Consider the following 19,812-nt stretch of genomic DNA (forward strand, 5'->3'; position numbering starts at 1 on the left):
TGAGGGGTTTTTTTATTCTGTTGTCCTTCTCTTTCCCTGACCCTTTGTGGTGCTCTCTACTCTTTTCATTCATGTCTTCTCTCTCTCTCCAACCTCCTGTGCTTTTCATAGTCTCTCTCTATCTCTTGTCATTATTATCATCTGACGCTCTGTGTTACTTTCTGTCCCACCGTATCATGTTGTATGTTTCTCCTGCTTTTTTCTTCATCTGTCCAGATCCCTGTCCCTTGTTTCTTCTATTGCTGTCCCTCTGCCTTGCTTCCTCTTGCCATCTTTTCTGTATTTCTCTCTGTTCCCTTCCCTCTTCCATCCTTTCTAACTGTATCCCCCTCTCCAGCTAGCTGTCCCTTCTCTTTTCTCTCTTCCTCCATGTCTCTCTCACAGCCTATCAATGACAGTTGTTTTTTCCTCCAGTGCTGTCCTGCTCTGTCCCTTGTTTCTCACTCTCGTTCTGTCATGCTCCCTGTGTCTTTTTGGAACTCCTCCATCTCTGTCCTGTAGCCTATCACTATTTTTTTCTTCTGCCATCCCTTTGTCCTTCTTTCAGTCTTTGTGTCTCTCTCCCTTTGTTCTCCCTCCCTTCTTTTTTTTCCTTTCTTGCTACATCTCTGTTCTGTACCACAAAAGCACGGAGGGTGTTTAGTAACAGAGAAGAAGGATATAGGCAAGGACAAAGGAAATTAATGGCTGTTATTCGGGAAGAAAGGGGAAGAGGGCCTAGACGAGACTTGCCCCGACTGGGCAAGGATCAATGCGCTTTGTGTAAGAAATTCAGTCATTGGTAGAGGGAATGCCCAGGGAACAAGGAGCATCAGAGGGCTCAAACAGGAAGAACAGTAGCCTCTGTGAAGGGAGACTGACGAGAACCTGGGGAATCTACCCTAGCGGATCCACTGGTTATAATTAAGCTAGGGAAAACAGAACAAGAGGTAGAATTTTTGGTAGATACAGGAGCAACATACTCGGTTTTGAATCAGGCTTTGATGCCCCGGGGAATGATTATGTCACGGTGAAAGGAGCGACTGGCCAAAGTGAAAAGGCATAGTTTTGTAAACCTTTAGAATATAAATTAGGAAAACAGTGGGGCATTCATAAATTTTTATATATGCCGAACTCCCCAAAGGCCCTTTTGGGAAGGGACTTGTTGGAACCATTGGGAGCAAAAATTGTATTCAAGAAGGGAGAAATTACTCTGGAGGTAAAAGATCAGCAAAATATTCAAATATTGAGCCTAACCTTAACCAGTCTCCCCCTAGAAGGAATCATTAATGAGGACATCTTAAAGCAAGTGTACCCGGGGGTATGGGCTCCCGATGCACCTGGAAGAGCGAAAAGTGCTCCACCTGTTGAAGTTAGGATCAAGGAAGGCCAAAAGCTGGTAAGAATTAAACAATATCCCCTAAAGAAGAAAGACAGAGAAGGAATCCGGCCGGTGATAGAAAAATTTTTGCAGTTGGGACTATTAAAAGAGTGTGAGTCTGAATTCAATCCCCCTATATTACCTGTTCGGAAGCCCGATGGGTCATATTGGGTGGTCCAAGACTTATGGGCGGTGAATAAGATAACTGAAGATCTTTACCCGGTAGCGGCGAACCCATAGACCCTGTTAACCGTGCTAACACCTGAATTGACTTGGTTTAGTGTTTTAGATTTGAAGGATGCTTTCGTTTGCCTCCCTCTCCATGAAGCCAGGCAAAACTTACTCACATTTGAATGGGAAAAGCCCAAGAGCGGTCGAAAGACCCAGCTCACTTGGACGGCCTTGCCACAAGGATTTAAGAATAGGCCTACCATTTTTGGCAATCGGTTTGCGAAAGACTTGGAATCCTGGGAAACCCCGTCTGAGGAGGGGAAGCTGTTGCAGTATGTGGATGATATCCCGATCGCCACCAAAACAGAGAAAGATTGTACGACGTGGGCGGCGAGTCTGTTGAATTTCCTGGGACTTCAGGGGTACTGGGTATCCAAGAAAAAGGCACAGGTAATGCAAGGCAAAGTGAATTATTTGGGCTATGAAATTAGTGCGGGACAAAGACCTTTGGGACAGGCCTGTAAAGAGGCAATATGTCAAACTGGGAGACCTCAGACAGTAGAAGAGTTATGGACTTTTCTGGGAATGACAGAGTGGTGCCGATTGTGGATCTATAATTACGGATTGCTTGTTAAACCACTGTATGCGTTGACAGCCACTAAGCAGAAACACCTTGAGTGGAATAAGGAGACCGAACGAGCCTTTGAGCTACCGAAAAAGGCTTTGATGTCGGCCCTGGCCTTAGGACTCCCAGATGCGAGTAAGCTGTTTCTTCTTTACTCCCATGAGAAGCAGGGCATTGCTCTGGGAATATTAGCACAAAACCTGGGCCCGTATCTATGGGCAGTTGCCTACCTCTCTAAGCAGTTAGACACGACTGCAAAAGGTTGGCCTGGATGCCTGCGGGCGGTTGCGGCTGTGATACTAAATACACAGGAAGCCCGAAAGTTTACTCTGGGCCAGAAGATGACTGTTCTGGTGTCTCACGCAGTATCAGCAGTACCGGAAGCAAAAGGCGGACACTGGCTCTCTCCACAAAGATTCCTGAGATATCAAGCTATATTGGTAGCGCGGGATGACGTGGAGATTGTAGTCGCTAACATTGTCAACCCAGCTTCTTTTCTCAGCAGGAACACAGGAGAACCGGTACATCGTGACCGTTTGGAAACCATCGAAGCAACGTACGCCAGTTGCCCAGACGTGAAAGACGGCCCCATGGAAAACGGGGAAACTCGCTTCACAGACGGAAGCAGTTACGTCCTAAACAGTAATCGACACGCGGGATACGCCGTCACTGCCAGCCAAGAGGTAATAGAATCGGGGGCTTTGCCCAGGAACACCTCCGCACAGAAGGCAGAAATAATTGCTCTAACCCGCGCCCTGGAATTGGCCCAGGGCAAAGTTGTGAACATTTATACAGACTCAAAATATGCCTTTGGAGTTGTACACGCACGTGGAGCAATTTGGAAGGAGAGAGGACTAGTGAGTTCTCAAGGGAAAAATATCAAACACGCAGAAGAAATTCTGAAGTTACTGGAAGCTGTCCAGCTCCCTAAGAAAGTAGCAATTATGCATATTAAGGCACACCAGAAAGCGAGCTCAGATTTGGAAAAAGGGAACGAGCTGGCGGACAGAGAGGCAAAACAAGTGGCCAAAACACAGGTAAAAACAGAAGGGGCCTTAATTCCTGATAGGTGGATTTCCCTAGAAGGTAAGCCAGAATACACTAAGGAAGATCAAAAGCTCATTACAGGTTTAGAAGGGTCATATAATGAAGAGGGGTGGGCTCATACCCCACAGGGAAAGCTAATCGTTCCCTCTTGCTTATTATGGCATTTGATAGGGGAGGAACATAGGAAAAGACATGGGGGAACAGAAGCCCTGTATAATCATCTGATAGGAGAAATTGTGGCTAGGAATTTATACACCACGGTGAGGCAGTGTGATCGCACAACAGTGTGATCTTTGCCTCCAGACTAATCCTAAGAGCACCCCCAAGCTGGAAATGGGCCAGACTGGAAAAGGCAATGGGCCTGGACAACAATGGCAAATTGCTAATGTTTATTCATTACTAAAACACACCCACTTGTGATTTGCAGCTATGCATGTTCCGTAGCTTTCTCATGGGAACTTCTTCAAAAGTTACTTATGAAGTTATGCCAAGGTCACACTGTCCCTGTTTTTCTCCTGATATCAGCAAAGCCAGCTATTTTCGGCCAAGGCCTAGTCTTGCTGCTCAAACTGACATTCTTTCACACAGAACTCTGCTCGCACAGCTTTTCTATAGACCCATGTCCTTTTTCATGAAGCCAATTCCCAACAATTCCCCCTTTTTCTTTTTGTGCGAGTAGAGCTTGGTGTGTCAGCTTTGAGACTCCTTTTATCATGCACCCATACGGAATTCTAACTGTTACACAGATTAATATCAATATACCCAACCATCATAAGGCTTCCTTAATCAATGACATTACCCATAGTGTTATCCCGCCGAATATTGATTGTAACACTCCATCAAACCAACTAGTTTCTTGCTGGATCTTTGTGTATGTTTCTTCAGCCAATCTATTTGTTTGTATATAGATTGAGGTAAAATTTTAACACCTGCTGTATTGCCCTTTGCAAAGATCTGTGAACACAATTAATTAAACACAGTAAAAACAACATTATACCTAATAAAATACATAAGCACACAAAAAGAGGTTTGATTAATAGCTTTAGCTAGTGACACCCAAACATTCTTACTGTCCCATGGTGTTAACCGATGTGGATCAATCACCGGTGTCACTGTCATGCTGCTTACTACAGTCAGTGTGTTCGATATCAATCTCAGCATAAGGTTTCAAATTTATGGGTAAATCAGGAACGTATCTGCCAGACATGGAGGATGTGATGGGGTTTTTTTGTTGTGGTTTTTTTTTTTGTTTGTTTTGTTTTGTTTTGTTTTTTTTGTCCAATTGCTGCCAAGGCTTGCCATCCCGGTGCACTTAGTTGTCTTGTAGAAGTTAAGGTACCGCTGCCCCACAATAAATCCAGCAGCGGCTGTAAGTCTGTATTTGTAATACCACAACAAGGTTGAATCCACTGTAGGTCTCCATTTAAATCTTTCTCCCTCTTTTTGTTTTTGAGCAATCCAGGCTTGCTTAATAACTTGGGATGCCATTTTCCTTGATAAGCTGAACAAGGTAAAACTATTACAATAGCTAAAATCACAGTAACTACAATAATGCCCATAATTCTTTGAGCCAACCCGTTACCCCTAATGACCCAGACCATGAGGAAAATGAACCATCTATACATTCTTGTGCCATCTTGCTCCACGAACTCAGCCCAGCAATCGGTAGGTGCCAGCTTTCCGTGGGCGTCCCCACAGAGGCAACGATGGCCTCACTGTACACCAGCCCGATGCTCTTCGGAAAATCCCAGTATTTATACATTTGCAGAGGAACGGGTTTTAGCACACGTGGCCAGCGGGTGCCAAAAGTCCGCCTCGGTTGCAATCTATGACGCATGCGCTCGCTGGCCAGGCGCGCTGCACGAGTCATAGCCATCTTGTCTATTGGTTCATGGGCTTTACGATACAGTTGCGATGCACAGAGAATCTTGACCTGTTATGTTAGCCAAGGTGACCTATACATTAGTTTTTGGCTGAGGTAGTATTCATATTGCCACATCATCTATGATGCTCCAGATGATGATGGTCATGCAAATCGAACAGGAGTCCATCGTGGGCCTGTATCTGTGGAAACACAATCAACCTCGTTCCCAGGTTATTAATGGAAATAGACCTTACCCCTAATTTTGGCTTTAACTAACTTTTACCCCACACTGTCTTCCCGTAATCACACTATGTTTAATCAAATTATGCTTTACACACTTTTTACCTAAAGCAGGTTCTATATACAATAAGGCACGCTGTTCTGAAAACCTCTCTGAAGGACTCCGTGTCCACTGGTAATACTCTATTAGTTAGAATCTGTCAGATCAGTGGCTCCAGCACCCGCCGGTGCCGTGCCAGTCGCCATTGGAACAATTCCGGGTCCAGCATCAGTGCGAAGCCATGGCTTGTCCCACTTAGCCAGGATCTCCCAGTAAGTTTTACTTCTGCTGATCTGCACCATTTCCTGGATTCTGGGTCCTTATACATTACCATGATTCCTGTACTTTGTTGCGTCCTTTCTGCCTGTAAAAGAACATGATGCACTACCATTGGTGGGTCTTTGTGATCACCTGTCAATCTAAGATAATTTAGCACAAATAAGGCTTTGGCCAATCGTTCCTCTGGGAGTAAGCCCTGGGTTCCCCCCTTTTGTTTTTGCAGCATGTTCTTTTAGGGTTTGGTTGGCCCATTCGACAATAGCCTGTCCTGTGGGAAGATGTGGAATACCGGTACCGTGGTGAATTCCCCACAAATTACAAAATCGAGCAAATCGTGTAGAACCATAGGCTGGGCCGTTGTCCATCTTAATTTCTTGAGGCACACCCAGTACTGCAAAAGAAGCGTGAAGATGTCATTCAATATGTAAGGCCTTTTCTCCAGTTCGTGCCGTGGCCCACATGGCAGCAGGATAGGTATCAATACACACATGCACAGAACGCTTTGCACCAAACCACATGACATGGGTGAAATCCATTTGCCACAACTGCAATGGCAAAAGACCTCGTCGGTTAACCCCACAGCCCAAGCCGAGCCCTTCCTTTTGACAATCAGGGCATGCTTTAACGATACCTTGGGCATCAGTAAGTGGTAAGTCAAATTGCTTTGCTAACATCCTAGCGGGTTGGTGCAAGAACGCATGCGATTGCCGTGCTTTGTTGAAAACGATTCCCTGGAGGAGGCTCCCGTGGCGCTGCAACCAATTGGTCAGCTCTGTCATTTCCCGTTTCTCATCTGCACAGTGTTCTCATACCCAAGAGTTCTACCAGAGGGGTCATATTGCCATTAGTGATACCGCAAAGATTCCGCACCCACTGGATATCTCCCACAAGCTTCTGGACATCATGTAACATTGAAATTTCTCATGTTATTTGAACCTTCTGAGGTTTAACATTGCTAGCATTTATGTGCCACCCCAAATACTTCCAAGGTGCTGCCTTTTGCACCTTTTCAGGAGTGATTATTACTCCGCGATGGCTTAAGATGTCCTGCAATTGAGTTAAAATCTCATCCTGTGGCAAGTTACTGAGGTAACTGCTTTCTTACAGGCTCTGATGCCCAGGCCACATACACCTGACGCATCGTGGGGGAATTGCGCATTCATTGTGGTAACACGACCCAATGGTATCTCTTATAGGGTTCTGCCTTGTTAATCGATGGTACCGAAAAGGCGAACCGTTCAGCGCCATCTGGGTGCAATCTTTTAGATTTATAATTAACAAATCCCATTCTTCTGGAAGCATAACTGGAGATGGCAAACCTGGCTGCAGGGCTCCCATACTGTGCATCACCACATTCACAGCTCTGAGATCATGTAACAGTCTCCGCTTCCCACTTTTCTTGGGAATGGTAAATATTGATGTATTCCATGGACTAGTAGAAGGAACAACTTGTCCCGCTCTCAACTGGTCCTCAACTAACCCTTGTATTTTTAGTAGCCTTTCAGAATTTAGCAGCTACTGATCAATCCAAACAGGTTCATCTGTTTTCCAGTTAATTTTCAGAATCGGCTACCCCTCAGTGACCGCTCCTAAAAAGGATGCGTCACTAACATTGCCTTCATTTGGCTCAATAAATCATGGCCTACGAGGCCAAACAATTCAGTTGGGGTAGTCATGACATACGGACACGTCGTAATGTGTTCACCATCGGGGAACACAAATGTAATTGGTAGCTGACTTACTAAGGTGGCTTGTGTGCCCCCTATCCCTGCAATACCAAAGTTTGGATTGATCGATGGCCATGATGGAGGCCAAATGCATTGTGAAATAATCATAACATCAGCACCTGTATTGATTGTCATTGGTTTCTTGACAACAACTCCATTGGGCCCTTCCAATTGCACTACCTTTTCTGGTTTACCTCTTGTTGTGTCCATGGCAAAGTATACCTGCGGTTTCCCTGGGGAGCCGAATCCACCATCTCCACGTTGTACTTCACCTGGGTTCGGAACACACGACCTGAATGGAACTAATTGTGCTATTCTGGTACCTTTAGGAATAGAAACAGGAGGGATTAAAACATGAATCATAATTTTCACAGTCCCACAATAATCTGCATCAATAAGCCCTGGGAGCACCAGAATTCCTTCTAGAGCTGTTGAAGATTGCCCCATTAAAAATGCACTAAGTCCAAACCCCAATGGTCCCTTTATGTTGACTGCGGTTTCCACATCCACTCTGGAGCTTCCTGCGGTGGCGGATCTGGTGGTTGCGAGGCTGCCTGAGGGCTGGCAGCTCAAGCCCCTTGCATTTGTGTCGCCGCGCGAGGGGCCTTCGCAGTTGGTGTAAAGTTTCCCTTCTTCCTGTATTCTTGGTGGTATGGTTATCTTTCTTACACTTGTTGCAGCACTTACTGTTAACAGTACCTGTACATTTGCTCCTAATGTGTCCACATTTGCCACAGTTAGAACACTTGACCAAGGGTGTCTTACTGGCCTTGTGTTTCTTTGTAGCTCCTTGGAGAGCTGTGGCAGCATAGGCTACTTTCTGTGAGTCCACTGATCGATCCGTGTATTCTATCATATCAACAATGTCTGCATTTTTCGGCAAATTACACAATGCTTTGCGTGTCTTTTCAGTAGCATTTTCAAAAGCGAGTATTTTGAACGTGTTTTCTTTCATGCCCTCGTTCATGTCAGGGTGGTCATAAATTGTATTCTCCTGTTTCACCTGGGTAAAAGCATGGCTGTACATATTGTCTGGTACGGTAAGAAAAGCTTGATACGCCAAGATCTGTGATAGATGATGAACCTCAGTGACACATTGTAACTGAGCGTTCCCTGATGCGAAGGGTCCAGCACCCATCGGCATCTGCATGGTTACTCCCCATAGGGGATCTGTTTGTTGTCGTGATGTTGCTTGTTCCCTATCACAGAGCTTCTCCCACTGCCAGAAAAACACTAACATTCGGGCGGGTGTCAAAATCAACTGTGCTAGCTGTTTAATATCTTGAGGTATCAGCGTATCAGCAGAAAAAATGAATTGCAGTATTTGGTGAGTTAACGCAGATTTGATTCCGTACTGACTCACAGCATTCCTTAATTTCTCAATGACCTTCCAGTCAAACACCTCCCATTTTTTCTGTCCATTTGATGCAATAACTGGGAATGCTTAGAGCATAGTCCCTTCTATAATGGCATCTGTTATTACACCCCTCCAATGTCTCTGCCTTTCTTCTGCAGCGGCTATTACAGGCGGCTCCGCGTCTGTCACGGGTGCGGTTGGTTTCCCCGTCTCTTTTCCCCATTTCCTTTAACAATTCTAACATTGTCTCTTTTTGTTCTATTATTAGAGTAGCCAAGTCCTTGTTTGCATTATTTGAATCAGGGTGTATGCTAGGTATAATTTGTTCATGTTGAACGGTGGTATCCGAGGGCTGGTTTTTCGTAGGCAGATTTTTACTCACTCCCTGATTCTGTAGGGTTTCCTTTAATCGTACGGTTAGGGAGGCTTGGGAACTGTCGGATGGCTGATTAATATCGGCAGTCCCAGGGAGTGGAGCAGAAGTCAAGGGCACGAGAGTAGGCGAACAAGCTCCAAAAAGTCTCTCTCGCTGCATTATGTTTTTCTCCCCGCTTTTCCCTTTCGCTTGCGGTTGGAGAGAGAGAGCAGCAAAAGCAGACGCAGACGCTTTACAATCTGCTTTCATTTCTTACAGAGTTGTCTTAATCAATTTCCATAAAGTTACAAGATCTTTAACTTCTTTAGACCCGTCGCTAATTTCATCCCATAGGGAGGTTCCGACGCTTTACGATCTGCTTTCATTTCTTACAGAGTTGTCTTAATCAATTTCCATAAAGTTACAAGATCTTTAACTTCTTTAGACCCGTCACTAATTTCATCCCATAGGGAGGTTCCGATAGCATTCCAGGTACTAAGCTCAAAAGCTGTACCCACACTAATTGAAAGGTTTCTGTCCTTGCTTCATTAGTTTTTTAGCTGATTTATCATCATCAGTTACCATATCCCATAATACGTCTCCTAATCTACGCCATTCACTCTCCTTAAATAATAAATCCGGATTCTTAAAGCATCCCTTAACGCGACCCAGCGTGACTAACCCCGAAATTTGCTTAATGCAGTTTACTCCCCGCTTTTCTAAAAAGCACTGTAATAATTTTAGGGCTACCTCTTGATCCATTGCCGGCCGGCTTCTTGATACTCCTGGGTGCTACCTTGATTAAGGCACCTCGGTTAAAAAGTCTTTGCAGCCTTTTTCCAGTAGCCCTTAGTGACGGCAAACCCCTTTTGGACGGTCCAGGCACGAGAGTTAACACACCAACCAAGACGATCAGCGTTCGGTTAATCTTTTGCCCCCCGGTCGCTGCTACCGGTGCTTCTCAGTGTCCGTCGCTCCAATTCCCCTTTCTTCAGTCCCCGTTCGGGCGCCATTTGTTGGAGCGGCGGAGGAATGCACATAAGTCGACCCAATATGAGTGATAGAAGTGATTCAACTTTATTTGCACGGATAGCTCATATTTATACAGTTTGCGATAATTATGCCTACTAGTCCTAATATGATTGGTACATTGCTAATGTTTATTCATTACTAAAACACACCCACTTGTGGTTGGCAGCTACGCGTGTTCAGTAACTTTCTCATGAGAACTTCTTCAAAAGTTACTTGTGAAGTTATGCCAAGGTCACACCGTCCCTGTCTTTCTCCTGATAACAGCGAGACCAGCTGTTGTTTTCCTCCCAATATCAGTAAAGCCAGCTATTTTCAGCCAAGGCCTAGTCTTGTTGCTCAAACTGACATTCTTTCACACAGAACTCTGCTCGCACAACTTTTCCACAGGCCCATGTCCTTTTTCAGCAAGCCACTTCCCAACAAAAGGTATTCCTAGAAAAAGTTTCCTGTTTATAAAGCAGGAGTTTGTTGGGGCTGAATTACAGTTCCTTTGTAACTGAATTGGGTCAATATTCCGAAAAAGGGGAATATGTTTATTTTTGAAACAGGTCAATACTTGCATGTGTTGTGCTGGCAAGGAGGAGGCTTCTTAAATGTAGAACTTGTTAAATTTAAAAGCACACCTCCACTCTCCATAGTATTGCTTCTATGTTAATTCAGGGTTAAGATATTCGTTCACTTCAGTTTCTGTGAATCTGTTAGGGCAGCGTGCTCTAAGGTGATGGGAGGGAGCAGGGGGAAGAAGGGGAGGAGGAAAAGCAAAATATCTGGAACCTGCTCTTCCATGACTCCTGCAAACTGTAATGTTATTTTTTTTTCCCAAGCCTGAAAACTGTACTTGGCAGTGGGATTGTGGCTATCTTGTTAATATTCTTCCTTCCTTTCTTGTTTTGGCCTCTCCAGGAAGCGATTCGAGTAATCCTTGGAAATCTTGATGATTTACATGCATTTTCTACAGACCACTATCTTTCTGCGTACCCTTTCTTTCCTACTTGTAAAAGAAAAGGTCCAATGACTTGTATCTGTTGGGCATTGCTTAATTTGACATTCCTGCCTAGTAGTGCGCAGATCTTTAGCTGGAGTACGACTCCTCTGAGCTTCGCAGTTTTACATTAGCTGAAGATCCTCCTCAGTTGTTGCCTTCACCAGAGAACTGATGTATGTAAAAAGAATGTTTTGCAGTGTTTTCAGATGGCCACCCCTGCGTTCCAAATCTGATTTAGCCAGAAAAAACGAACGTGCATATATAAAGTCCCAGGAAGCCCACGTAATGCGATTGCAAGGAAAGCTAGTGCGTTGTTTCAAAAGGTTAATAAAACGTAAAGCGCTCCTTACAGGCGCAGCAGCGTTGGCCCTCTAGTAGAGAAGACCGCAGTAGTTTTCTTGTAAGGTACATTAGGATTAAGTATTGTAGTTGCTGTAGTGTAAAGGGTTACGGAGAAGTTACTCTCCTGAGGCTGTTGTTGCAGAGAAAAGTAAGTTAGTGGAAGGAGAAGCCTCTTCAGTCCTAAGGTGCGTCAGTTTGTGAATCGGATCAGGCCCTTCGGCATCATCTCCTCCCGTGATTCCGAGTGCCCAGGAGTAATGAACACCCGCGTGTTTCCGCCTCCAAGGCATCCCCTTCCAGTCTCGGCAGACTGCGTTATTGCCACCCCTGGTCCTAGCAGGCAAGAACGAGATCATCCTCTTTCTCTGTCAGAAGCTGGTAGGTATGAGAGCAACTTATTCCTGTTGCTGCCAGGAAGAGAAAGTAGCCCAGAGCATCGTCAGACAGGAGGCACCCAAACAAAGGAAGCCTCGTTGTTGGTTTGCTTCGCTAAAGCGCAGCCAGTTTTGCCTGCGTGCTTGAGGAGGGTTTGATTCACGAGCTTGTATTTCTGGAACTGGGAAGTCCATCCACCTGCTCAGGCAGCACCGGGCCCTGCGGAGAACTGCAAGCTCAGAGGCCTGGCGTGATGAGTTGTCCTGCAGTCTGTGTGTCGGGCTCCTCGCTGTAGCATACCTCTTAGTTAATCGCCAGCTGTGGGAGTCCTTGAAGCCAAACTCAAACGAACAATTTCATCCCTTAAAGGAACTGACTGTGTCATCTAGGCAAATCTTGGGCTTCATCTCTGGTCCTCAGGATGCAAATGGAGTAAAAGTATTCATGTTACCTGTTTCTTCCTGAGGTCAGAGGCACGTAAGAAGGCTGCTGCCTGGCGTCACCCATTCGTGCATGCATGAGCTCCTAGGTGTGCGAACTGCACCCCCAGGAAGGAACGTCTGTAACTGTGGCGTTTGTCATGTCAATTATCTTTTGTTCTCCCATTTTGAGGAGGACTGTGAAGTGAATGTAATGACGCTAGTCCTGTGAATCCTAGTCCTTTTCAGGTTTAAAAATAATATTTAAAAGAATTACTTTTTAGTTAGGAAAGCTGATGAGGTTTTCTTCACAGGGTTGGGAGAGCCTGGCATGTTGTTTTTTGCGGGAAGATGTGAGGACTGAAGCCAGATGCAGTTAAGGAAACACAGTGCTATGAATGCAAGCAACTGATGGAAGAGTGTCACCTGGATGAGTGTTTCTTGTAATGTGTTACTAGCGTATGGTGTCTCCTCACATCTCATTTCTCCGCTGTGTAGTTCGATGTGTCACTTGTTCAGCTGCTGCTGCTCATTAAATATAAATCTCCATTGGCAGGAGCAGTTACAGGGTCGTGGATCTTGGACCAAGATCCTCAAAACCCCCTAGCTATGCGAGCTTTCCCTGCCGCACGTGCACTGCCTTTGTGTCCTGATGCTCTGTTTCTCCAGGAATGTCAGTATTTGCGTGGGGAGTTTCAAGGACCTGCCTGTGGACGCGACGGCCCCTACACCCCTGATGTATTCTTCTGGTGCTGCATCCTCTTCTTCGCCACCTTTGCCCTGTCAAGCTTCTTGAAGAAGTTTAAAACCAGCCGCTACTTTCCAACTAGAGTAAGTAGAAGGAGGTGGCCAGTGTCCATCTCCGCACTCGTTTCCCAAAATGGCTTTCCTGGAGCACTAAGCAGTATTTGCCCTGCCTTGGTCAAGCTGGGAAACGTTGGCCTTGCAGGCCAAGCTCTCCAAGAGCTTGGATGTCCCACACTCATTTCCATGAGTGCAAAATCATCGTAGCGTTTCCCACCTGCCTCGTGACCTGCCCCAGATTGAAGATTTTTGGGGTTTGATTTTTTTTTATTTTTTTTCTTCTCCTCAGGTAGTAGGAAGTCAGGTTTCCCAAAGTTTTGGGGGTTGGGGGTTTCGGTTTGTTTTTTTTCCCCTACCTTCTGCGCATTATGTGCTCGAGTGGAAAGTAGATTCGAATGAGGAGCTTCCTTTTGAGGACTAAAGGATGCCTCAGTGCCTTGTTGCCATTGTAGCTGTGAGTGTAGCTGTAGTGGCAGACATGTGTTTTCTTATTTTTAATATTATTATTATTATTATTATTTTTAGATTTTGACTTAAACCAACCCTTGTTGGCCTAGTTAAGCTTTTTTTTATTGTCTGACCCCAGATCTCACAGGGACAAACACAGCAGCAGTATCTAAGCAAGGGATCAGGCTGCATGTGCTCAGAGGGGTGGTGGGATTTGGTTAAGCAGCCTTAATGTTGTGGATGTCTGCAACTCTTGCATCTCACGTTACGGCCCTGTTTGCCATGCCCCTCTCACCTCTGGTTTCTCGCCCCAGGTACGGTCCACAGTGAGCGACTTTGCTGTTTTCCTCACCATCGTCATCATGGTGCTCCTTGACTTTGTGGTTGGGATCCCATTGCCGAAGCTCCAGGTCCCCCATGCGTTCAAGGTAACGGGGTGTTTTGGCACGTGGGGGTGCCACAAGGTGATGCCGGGGCAGGGCAGGGCTGAGTCTGGAGGAGATGCTGGTGGTGTGACCATCTCCTCTTCCACCTCCAAGTGCCTTGCTTCCTCCTGGAAATGAGAAGATGGCCCCAAAACTAGATACCTACAGGGGAAGTATCTAGAGCTGCTTGCAAGGAGGAGACTGGCACTGCTGAAGCCCCCGGGAGAGGGGGACATGAAGCCAGGGCTGGGAGGTGCTCTGACGCAAGGAGGGAGGGGAAAATGAAAGCCAGTGGAGTGCCTGGGCTGGGAGACAATGCTGATGTGTGGGCTTTGTTGCAGCCTACCAGAGACGACCACGGGTGGTTCATCAACCCCATAGGACCCAACCCTTGGTGGACGGTGTTGGCTGCGCTCGTCCCAGCTCTGCTCTGCACCATCTTGATATTCATGGACCAGCAGATCAGTGCCGTTATTGTGAACAGGAAGGAGCACAAGCTGAAGGTAAGGGCCTGCGAGAGATGACCCCAGCCCCTTCTGGGCTGCAGGTCTGGGGGGAAGCTCTTATTCCCGATGCTTTCTGAAGGCATTGGTTTGGGACAAGGTCAGGCTGCGTGGCAGGATGCTCTCCTGGATTAACGATGATGCAGGGAGCAAGTGACAGGGCAGTATAGATGAGCAACCTTTTGGAGGACCAAATTAATCTTGGAGCAATAGAGAACTGCGTTTTTGTTTTAAAATGGCAGCAGCAGCAGGTGCGGGGAATGAATTGTTTTGATGCGCTGCCAGGGATAACTCAGAGTCACACCTTCCTCGCAAGTGGTAGAATTTTCTTTGTGAGTGGAAAAAATGGTTTGGTGCTTTTGGGTTGTGGGTTGGTTTTTTTTTTTTGGAGAAGTATGTATCGCACAAGCTCTGCGTATCCCTTGTGTCTGAACTCCTGCCAGATTTTCATGCCAGGTGCTTGTGCAAAGCCTGCATACACCCTTGCTTGTTTCCATTTCTTGTTTTGAATTCTGAAGAAGTTGACTTGTGCTCGAGCAGGGTTTGAGTCTGACTTGCGACGTTATCCTTGCTCTTGTGCTATGGGATGCTCTGTTTCTTGTTTTCCTGCCTGCAGAAAGGATGCGGGTACCACCTGGACCTTTTTGTGGTGGCCGTGATGCTCGGGGTGTGCTCTGTGATGGGGCTGCCCTGGTTTGTGGCTGCGACCGTCCTGTCCATCACCCACGTGAATAGCCTCAAAGTAGAGTCTGACTGCTCAGCTCCAGGAGAACAACCCAAGTTGCTGGGGATACGAGAGCAGAGAGTCACTGGCTTGCTGATCTTTGTGCTCATGGGCTGCTCTGTCTTCTTCACTTCTGTGTTAAAGGTGAGAGGACAATGCAAACCACCCAACAACCGTGAGCTTGTTGGAGGTTACAGAAAAACAGTCCCCTCTCTGCAGGCCTGAGTAGTTAGTTGTGGAGCGGAGGAGGAGGAGGTGGTCCCAACCCTTGGGGCTTGACCAACGGTGGGAACCAGCCTCGGTTAGGTTTTGCAGCCCTTCAGGCCCCCGTTTGGTGTGCTCGAGGCGAGCGAGCAACGCAACTGCTTGAATTTTTGGGTGTCTTTCAGGCCCACCCATGTTTATGGGTTACAGTTGAGCATATTCAGACCAGCACATCTGCTGTCTTTCAAACAGGCAGCCCTTTAGTGGCTGCAATTTGCTCCCCAAATGCCGCGGAGCAGCCGTTCCCAGGAGCTAAACACACTGAGGTCATCCCTGTGGGCTTCCTTGCACGTTCCTCCCACAAAGTAATCTCGTCTCTAGGCTAAAAGGAGGCCTGTGGCCTTTGCCTGTTGCCCCAAGAATAGGCAGAAGTGTTTCTTCTACCGCCAGAGAATGCGGCATAGGGTAGCACGGGTGAAATCGCCTATTTTCCTCCAACCTTTCTGGAAAATAGGATTATTCTGAGGAGAGATAACTCCCAAGTTCAGCCTAAAGCAGAGCCTTAGCTCACTCGTGCGCACAAAATGGCAAAAAAATGGTTAATATCTGACCCATCTCTAAGCCTGAATGGAAGCTGGAAAGCTTCAAGCAATTTTAGGCAGTGCCTGTGGAAGAGGGTGGTAATACTGAAAATGCAATACAGAAAAAGAAACGATTGCATTCTTTCTTTTCTTTTTCTTCCCCCCCCCAGTTTATACCAATGCCTGTGCTTTATGGCGTCTTTCTCTACATGGGTGTGTCGTCGCTCAGAGGAATTCAGGTACGGACTCTTTTACAGCGTGCAGCATGTCGGCTCCCTGGTATTTTGTCTCTGTAGCAGCAGGGAAAAAAGCAGTGGCATGGGAAAAACTTCTCACAGAGCAAGCAATGAAACTCTTGTGTAAGAAAGAGATTGGTGGAGGCACAGGAGGTAGATAGGGCTGGGAGGACCAGGCAAGTTCAGCGCTCTCTGTTGCAGGGTTTAGGGCAGGTCAGTGTTTGGTTACGTGAAAAGCGGGGGAATTTGGTGCAAAGGGAAGGCAGTTTCTACCACTGGTGGAAATCCTCATGGGGGGATTCAGTGGGCCGAGAAATGCTAATAATGGAATGGCATGGAAGAGTTGCCGTTTGGGCAGCTCTCAGGGGCAAGCCGGTTGCTAGATGGAGCGAAGGGAAAATGGGTGCTGCTCCCAGGAGGAATGCGGTGGGATCCAGGAGTTCTGACGGCAAGCGAGATGCTGCAAAGTGCCTCCACGTCTCGAGAGGGCCAGCAACTTGCCGCAGTCCCAAGGTGGCAACCTTTCCCTTTTATTTCGCAGTTCTTTGATCGCTTGAAGCTGTTTTGGATGCCGGCGAAACACCAGCCGGATTTCATCTAACTGCGGCACGTGCCCTTGCGAAAGGTGCATTTCTTCACGGCGATCCAGCTGACCTGCCTCGTCCTGCTCTGGACCATCAAGGTGTCCCGTGCCGCCATCATCTTTCCCATGATGGTAAGAGCTGCCACCGCTCGGCAGCGGGGTGTTTGCAGCGTTGTTGTGAGAGGTGGCATCGTCTCTGAGCTCACCGCATCTTCCCTCTTATTCATGAAGGTTTTGGCTCTCGTATTTGTCCGGAAAGCGATGGATTTCTGCTTCTCAAAGCGAGAGCTCAGCTTTCTGGATGACCTTATGCCAGAAAGGAAGAAGAAGTTGGACGATGCCAGAAATGAAGCTGGAGAAGAAGAAGAGGTAAGGCTTGCTGTGTCCTCGGGGCTGGACATCTCCGTGTGTCTGTGAGATTGCCTGTTTCTCTTACAGCTTGTCTGGAAATGTTGGGGGAAGATCAGCACTCAATCGAAATAGATCCCAATAGCCTGTAACTTTTGTAACCTTTGTTTCCTCAAGTAGCAGTGAGCTGAACGCTTGAATACAGGTGTAATTTTTAAAACGAGTCGTTTTTCACAAAGGTCATTATCATTATGATGATTATTATTAGATGCTGCTGCGGCTGCTGCTGCTGGCAAGACTTGCTCATAATCATGTTTTGAACACACAGTCCCCCTGCCCCGAAATCTTTGGAGTGAACGGTTTCTCCCCTGCTGCACTAATACCTATAGCTGCCAAGGGGCAGAAGCGGAGGGCAGACTGCTAAGTTTGTGCTGGGCATTCAGCTTATCTCCACTTTGATCAAAGACAGAGAACGTGATTTGTCCCTTTTTTACATCAGGAGTCCAGGAGGGCCATGGAAGCTGCTGCTACTGCAAGTTCAGTTCAGCTGAACGTGGGGAAGACCAGTGACGTGGATATCCCAAAGCAAAGCAGTGACGGGTAAAGCCCCACCAAGCGCCACGACCCCTGGCAAGATTAGCTTGAAGGTGTTTGGCAGAGTTTTCTCCACTTGCCTCTTTGTGGGGCATCGCACAGAAACCAGCAGGCAGCTTGGTGGGAAAATCAAATTTGGGGGCAGGGCTGCAGGAAGTGATTGCAAGGCTCTGACCGCAAGCAGAGTGGCTGCAGCACTCGCGTTTGACCCCCAAACCTTGCCTCATCAGTGCTTTTACGGTAGCTGGAGATCCTCATACTTAACACATGAGGAGTTGCAGGCGTGATCTGTACCAGCAGTGGCTTAGGAACCCGGACCGGGGCTAAGCCCCAGCAAGAGCCTTTGCACAGAGCTGTTGCTCTGCAGCTCCCCGGCTTGCCTCCCAAAACTCCTCATCCAGCAAAACCTCCCACGGTTATGCAGAGCTTTGATTCTCGGGGCTCCGCTGTTCCTCTTGCTGATGCTAATGCCCTTGGTGGCATCAGTTCCCATAATCACGGATTGCTATGTAAAATATTTATTGCAGGACTGATCCTTCTGAGATTGTTATCCTGGATGAAATGTCACAAACGACCATATGGAAGGCTCTCACTTTGAAGACAGAAACCCTTTGAATCCAGGGAGGAAAAAGGTAAAGGATTGCATGTGATCGTGACCGTGCTCCTCAGCAAGCGACGGCGCACACCTACGCTTTTCCCACGCTTTGGCCGGCAAGGCTGAGCAAATGGCCTGTCCCTGGGAACAGGCAGTGAGGACCGTGGCATGCAAACCAACTCCTCTCTGCTGGGGTGGTCCCCCAAACAGGGCTGAATCAGCAGCAGCTGGCAGGTCTTCCACTGATGATGCTCTCCCTCTTTTTCTCTTCCCTTCGCCTTTCCCCACTCCCGCTTTTCACGTTTAGGAATCTTGACTTTGAAGGAGAGGAGTGAGAGCGTGACTCGGGGATGTGCCAACACAGACAGAGGGAGAAGGCGCGTTGTTTCAGTTGGAGGATTCCCATTAAAGCCATGCAGATGTTTTCAGTTATCCTTGGTGTGCTTCAGGCATTCAGTATCTCTAGACCAGCAAGCTGAGGGGAACGTCACAGTCAAGGGGAGTTTGGTGGTGTTCAGTCTGTGTGCGTACGTGCGTGTGGGGGTGTGGGTTTGTAGTGGTAGAGAGACTGCTATGGCTTTATCATTCAGTGCTCTTCTTTTAATACCTAATTCCTCCTCTTTTTTTTTCCTCTTTTTTTCAAATGTAAACTGGGAATGTCCAAAATAATTTTCTGTTATATTTGATGCATTCTCCACTTTCTTCTTGATCACGACTGGGTTTTTGGTCTGGTTTGGGGTCCTGGCTTTAATTCACTCTTATGTCTCTTACTGGTACGAGAGGGATGCCCTCTGTGGCAGGGCAGCATAGAGAGCGTCCAAGCAGTTGGCCTAAGGTGAAAGAAAAGCATTTGCTCCCTGCGCTCCAGTTTTAACTCTCTTGGTTGGTTTGGTTTTGGGTTTGTTTTTTTTGCTTTGGCTCTGCCATCAGCCTGGGAGCTGCAAAATGCAGAACTGCCACCTTCTTGTCCCCTGGCTGTAAACTGCATCTAAGGGAGCTCTTCAGGTATTTGATTTTGAATACACCATATGGTCACAGGAGCGGCCAGACGAGACCTGGGGCTCTGTGTCCCTGGGCTGCTCCCTCTGTTGTTTCTCCACTTTCCTTCTGTATTGGATCTGGCTGAGTTGGAGTTCCTTTACCTGACAGCAGCCCTCGTAGTGCTGTGCTCTGTACTGGTAGCTAGAAAGCTGTTGATAACACAGGAGTGTTTTGGCCATGGCAGACAGCCAGAGCACACCCAGACACCCAGACATCCAGGCGTCTTCCAAATGGAGGCCACTTCCCACCTCGGCTGGCCAACGCAACGCGCTGCCTACCTTCTTCAAGGACGTCAGCCGTTTGATGCTGACGAAGCCCATCTTGTTCTTCTGGACATGTTTCAGGAGGAAAGCATCCTTGGCCAGGTTCTTGTCAGAGAGGTGGAATTCCACCCTGGACACAACCCTCCTGGCCAGCTGCCGGTCAGGGACGGGGTAGCTGTAGTCCAAGAGATCAGCCCCCAGAACATCGCTCGCATCGCAGAAGCTCCCGGCAAAGCAGCAGGGACA

The 19,812-nt window shown here is 47.2% G+C and overlaps 1 protein-coding gene across 2 annotated transcripts; it reads left to right on the forward strand.

Moving 5' to 3' along the window:
- Nucleotides 1-1,107: 1,107 nt before the first annotated feature.
- On the forward strand, nucleotides 1,108-18,644 carry LOC126037120 (electroneutral sodium bicarbonate exchanger 1-like). 2 transcript variants are annotated; one of them, XM_049797353.1, is made up of 13 exons: nucleotides 1,108-1,378; nucleotides 1,642-1,981; nucleotides 2,659-2,839; nucleotides 12,888-13,049; nucleotides 13,784-13,897; nucleotides 14,236-14,397; nucleotides 15,014-15,265; nucleotides 16,077-16,145; nucleotides 16,684-16,857; nucleotides 16,957-17,094; nucleotides 17,573-17,673; nucleotides 18,195-18,299; nucleotides 18,570-18,644. In XM_049797353.1, exons 3-9 carry the CDS (start codon nucleotides 2,747-2,749, stop codon nucleotides 16,741-16,743), a joined length of 912 nt encoding a protein of 303 aa, XP_049653310.1. In that variant the 5' UTR covers nucleotides 1,108-1,378; nucleotides 1,642-1,981; nucleotides 2,659-2,746; the 3' UTR covers nucleotides 16,744-16,857; nucleotides 16,957-17,094; nucleotides 17,573-17,673; nucleotides 18,195-18,299; nucleotides 18,570-18,644. The 2 variants fall into 2 exon arrangements, with proteins under 2 accessions (XP_049653310.1, XP_049653309.1); XM_049797352.1 differs by having other exon boundaries at nucleotides 1,108-1,981; nucleotides 2,662-2,839.
- The last annotated feature ends 1,168 nt before the right edge of the window (nucleotides 18,645-19,812 follow it).

Source organism: Accipiter gentilis, unplaced genomic scaffold (assembly GCF_929443795.1).
Source record: "Accipiter gentilis unplaced genomic scaffold, bAccGen1.1, whole genome shotgun sequence".
Taxonomy (NCBI): Eukaryota; Metazoa; Chordata; class Aves; order Accipitriformes; family Accipitridae; genus Astur; species Astur gentilis.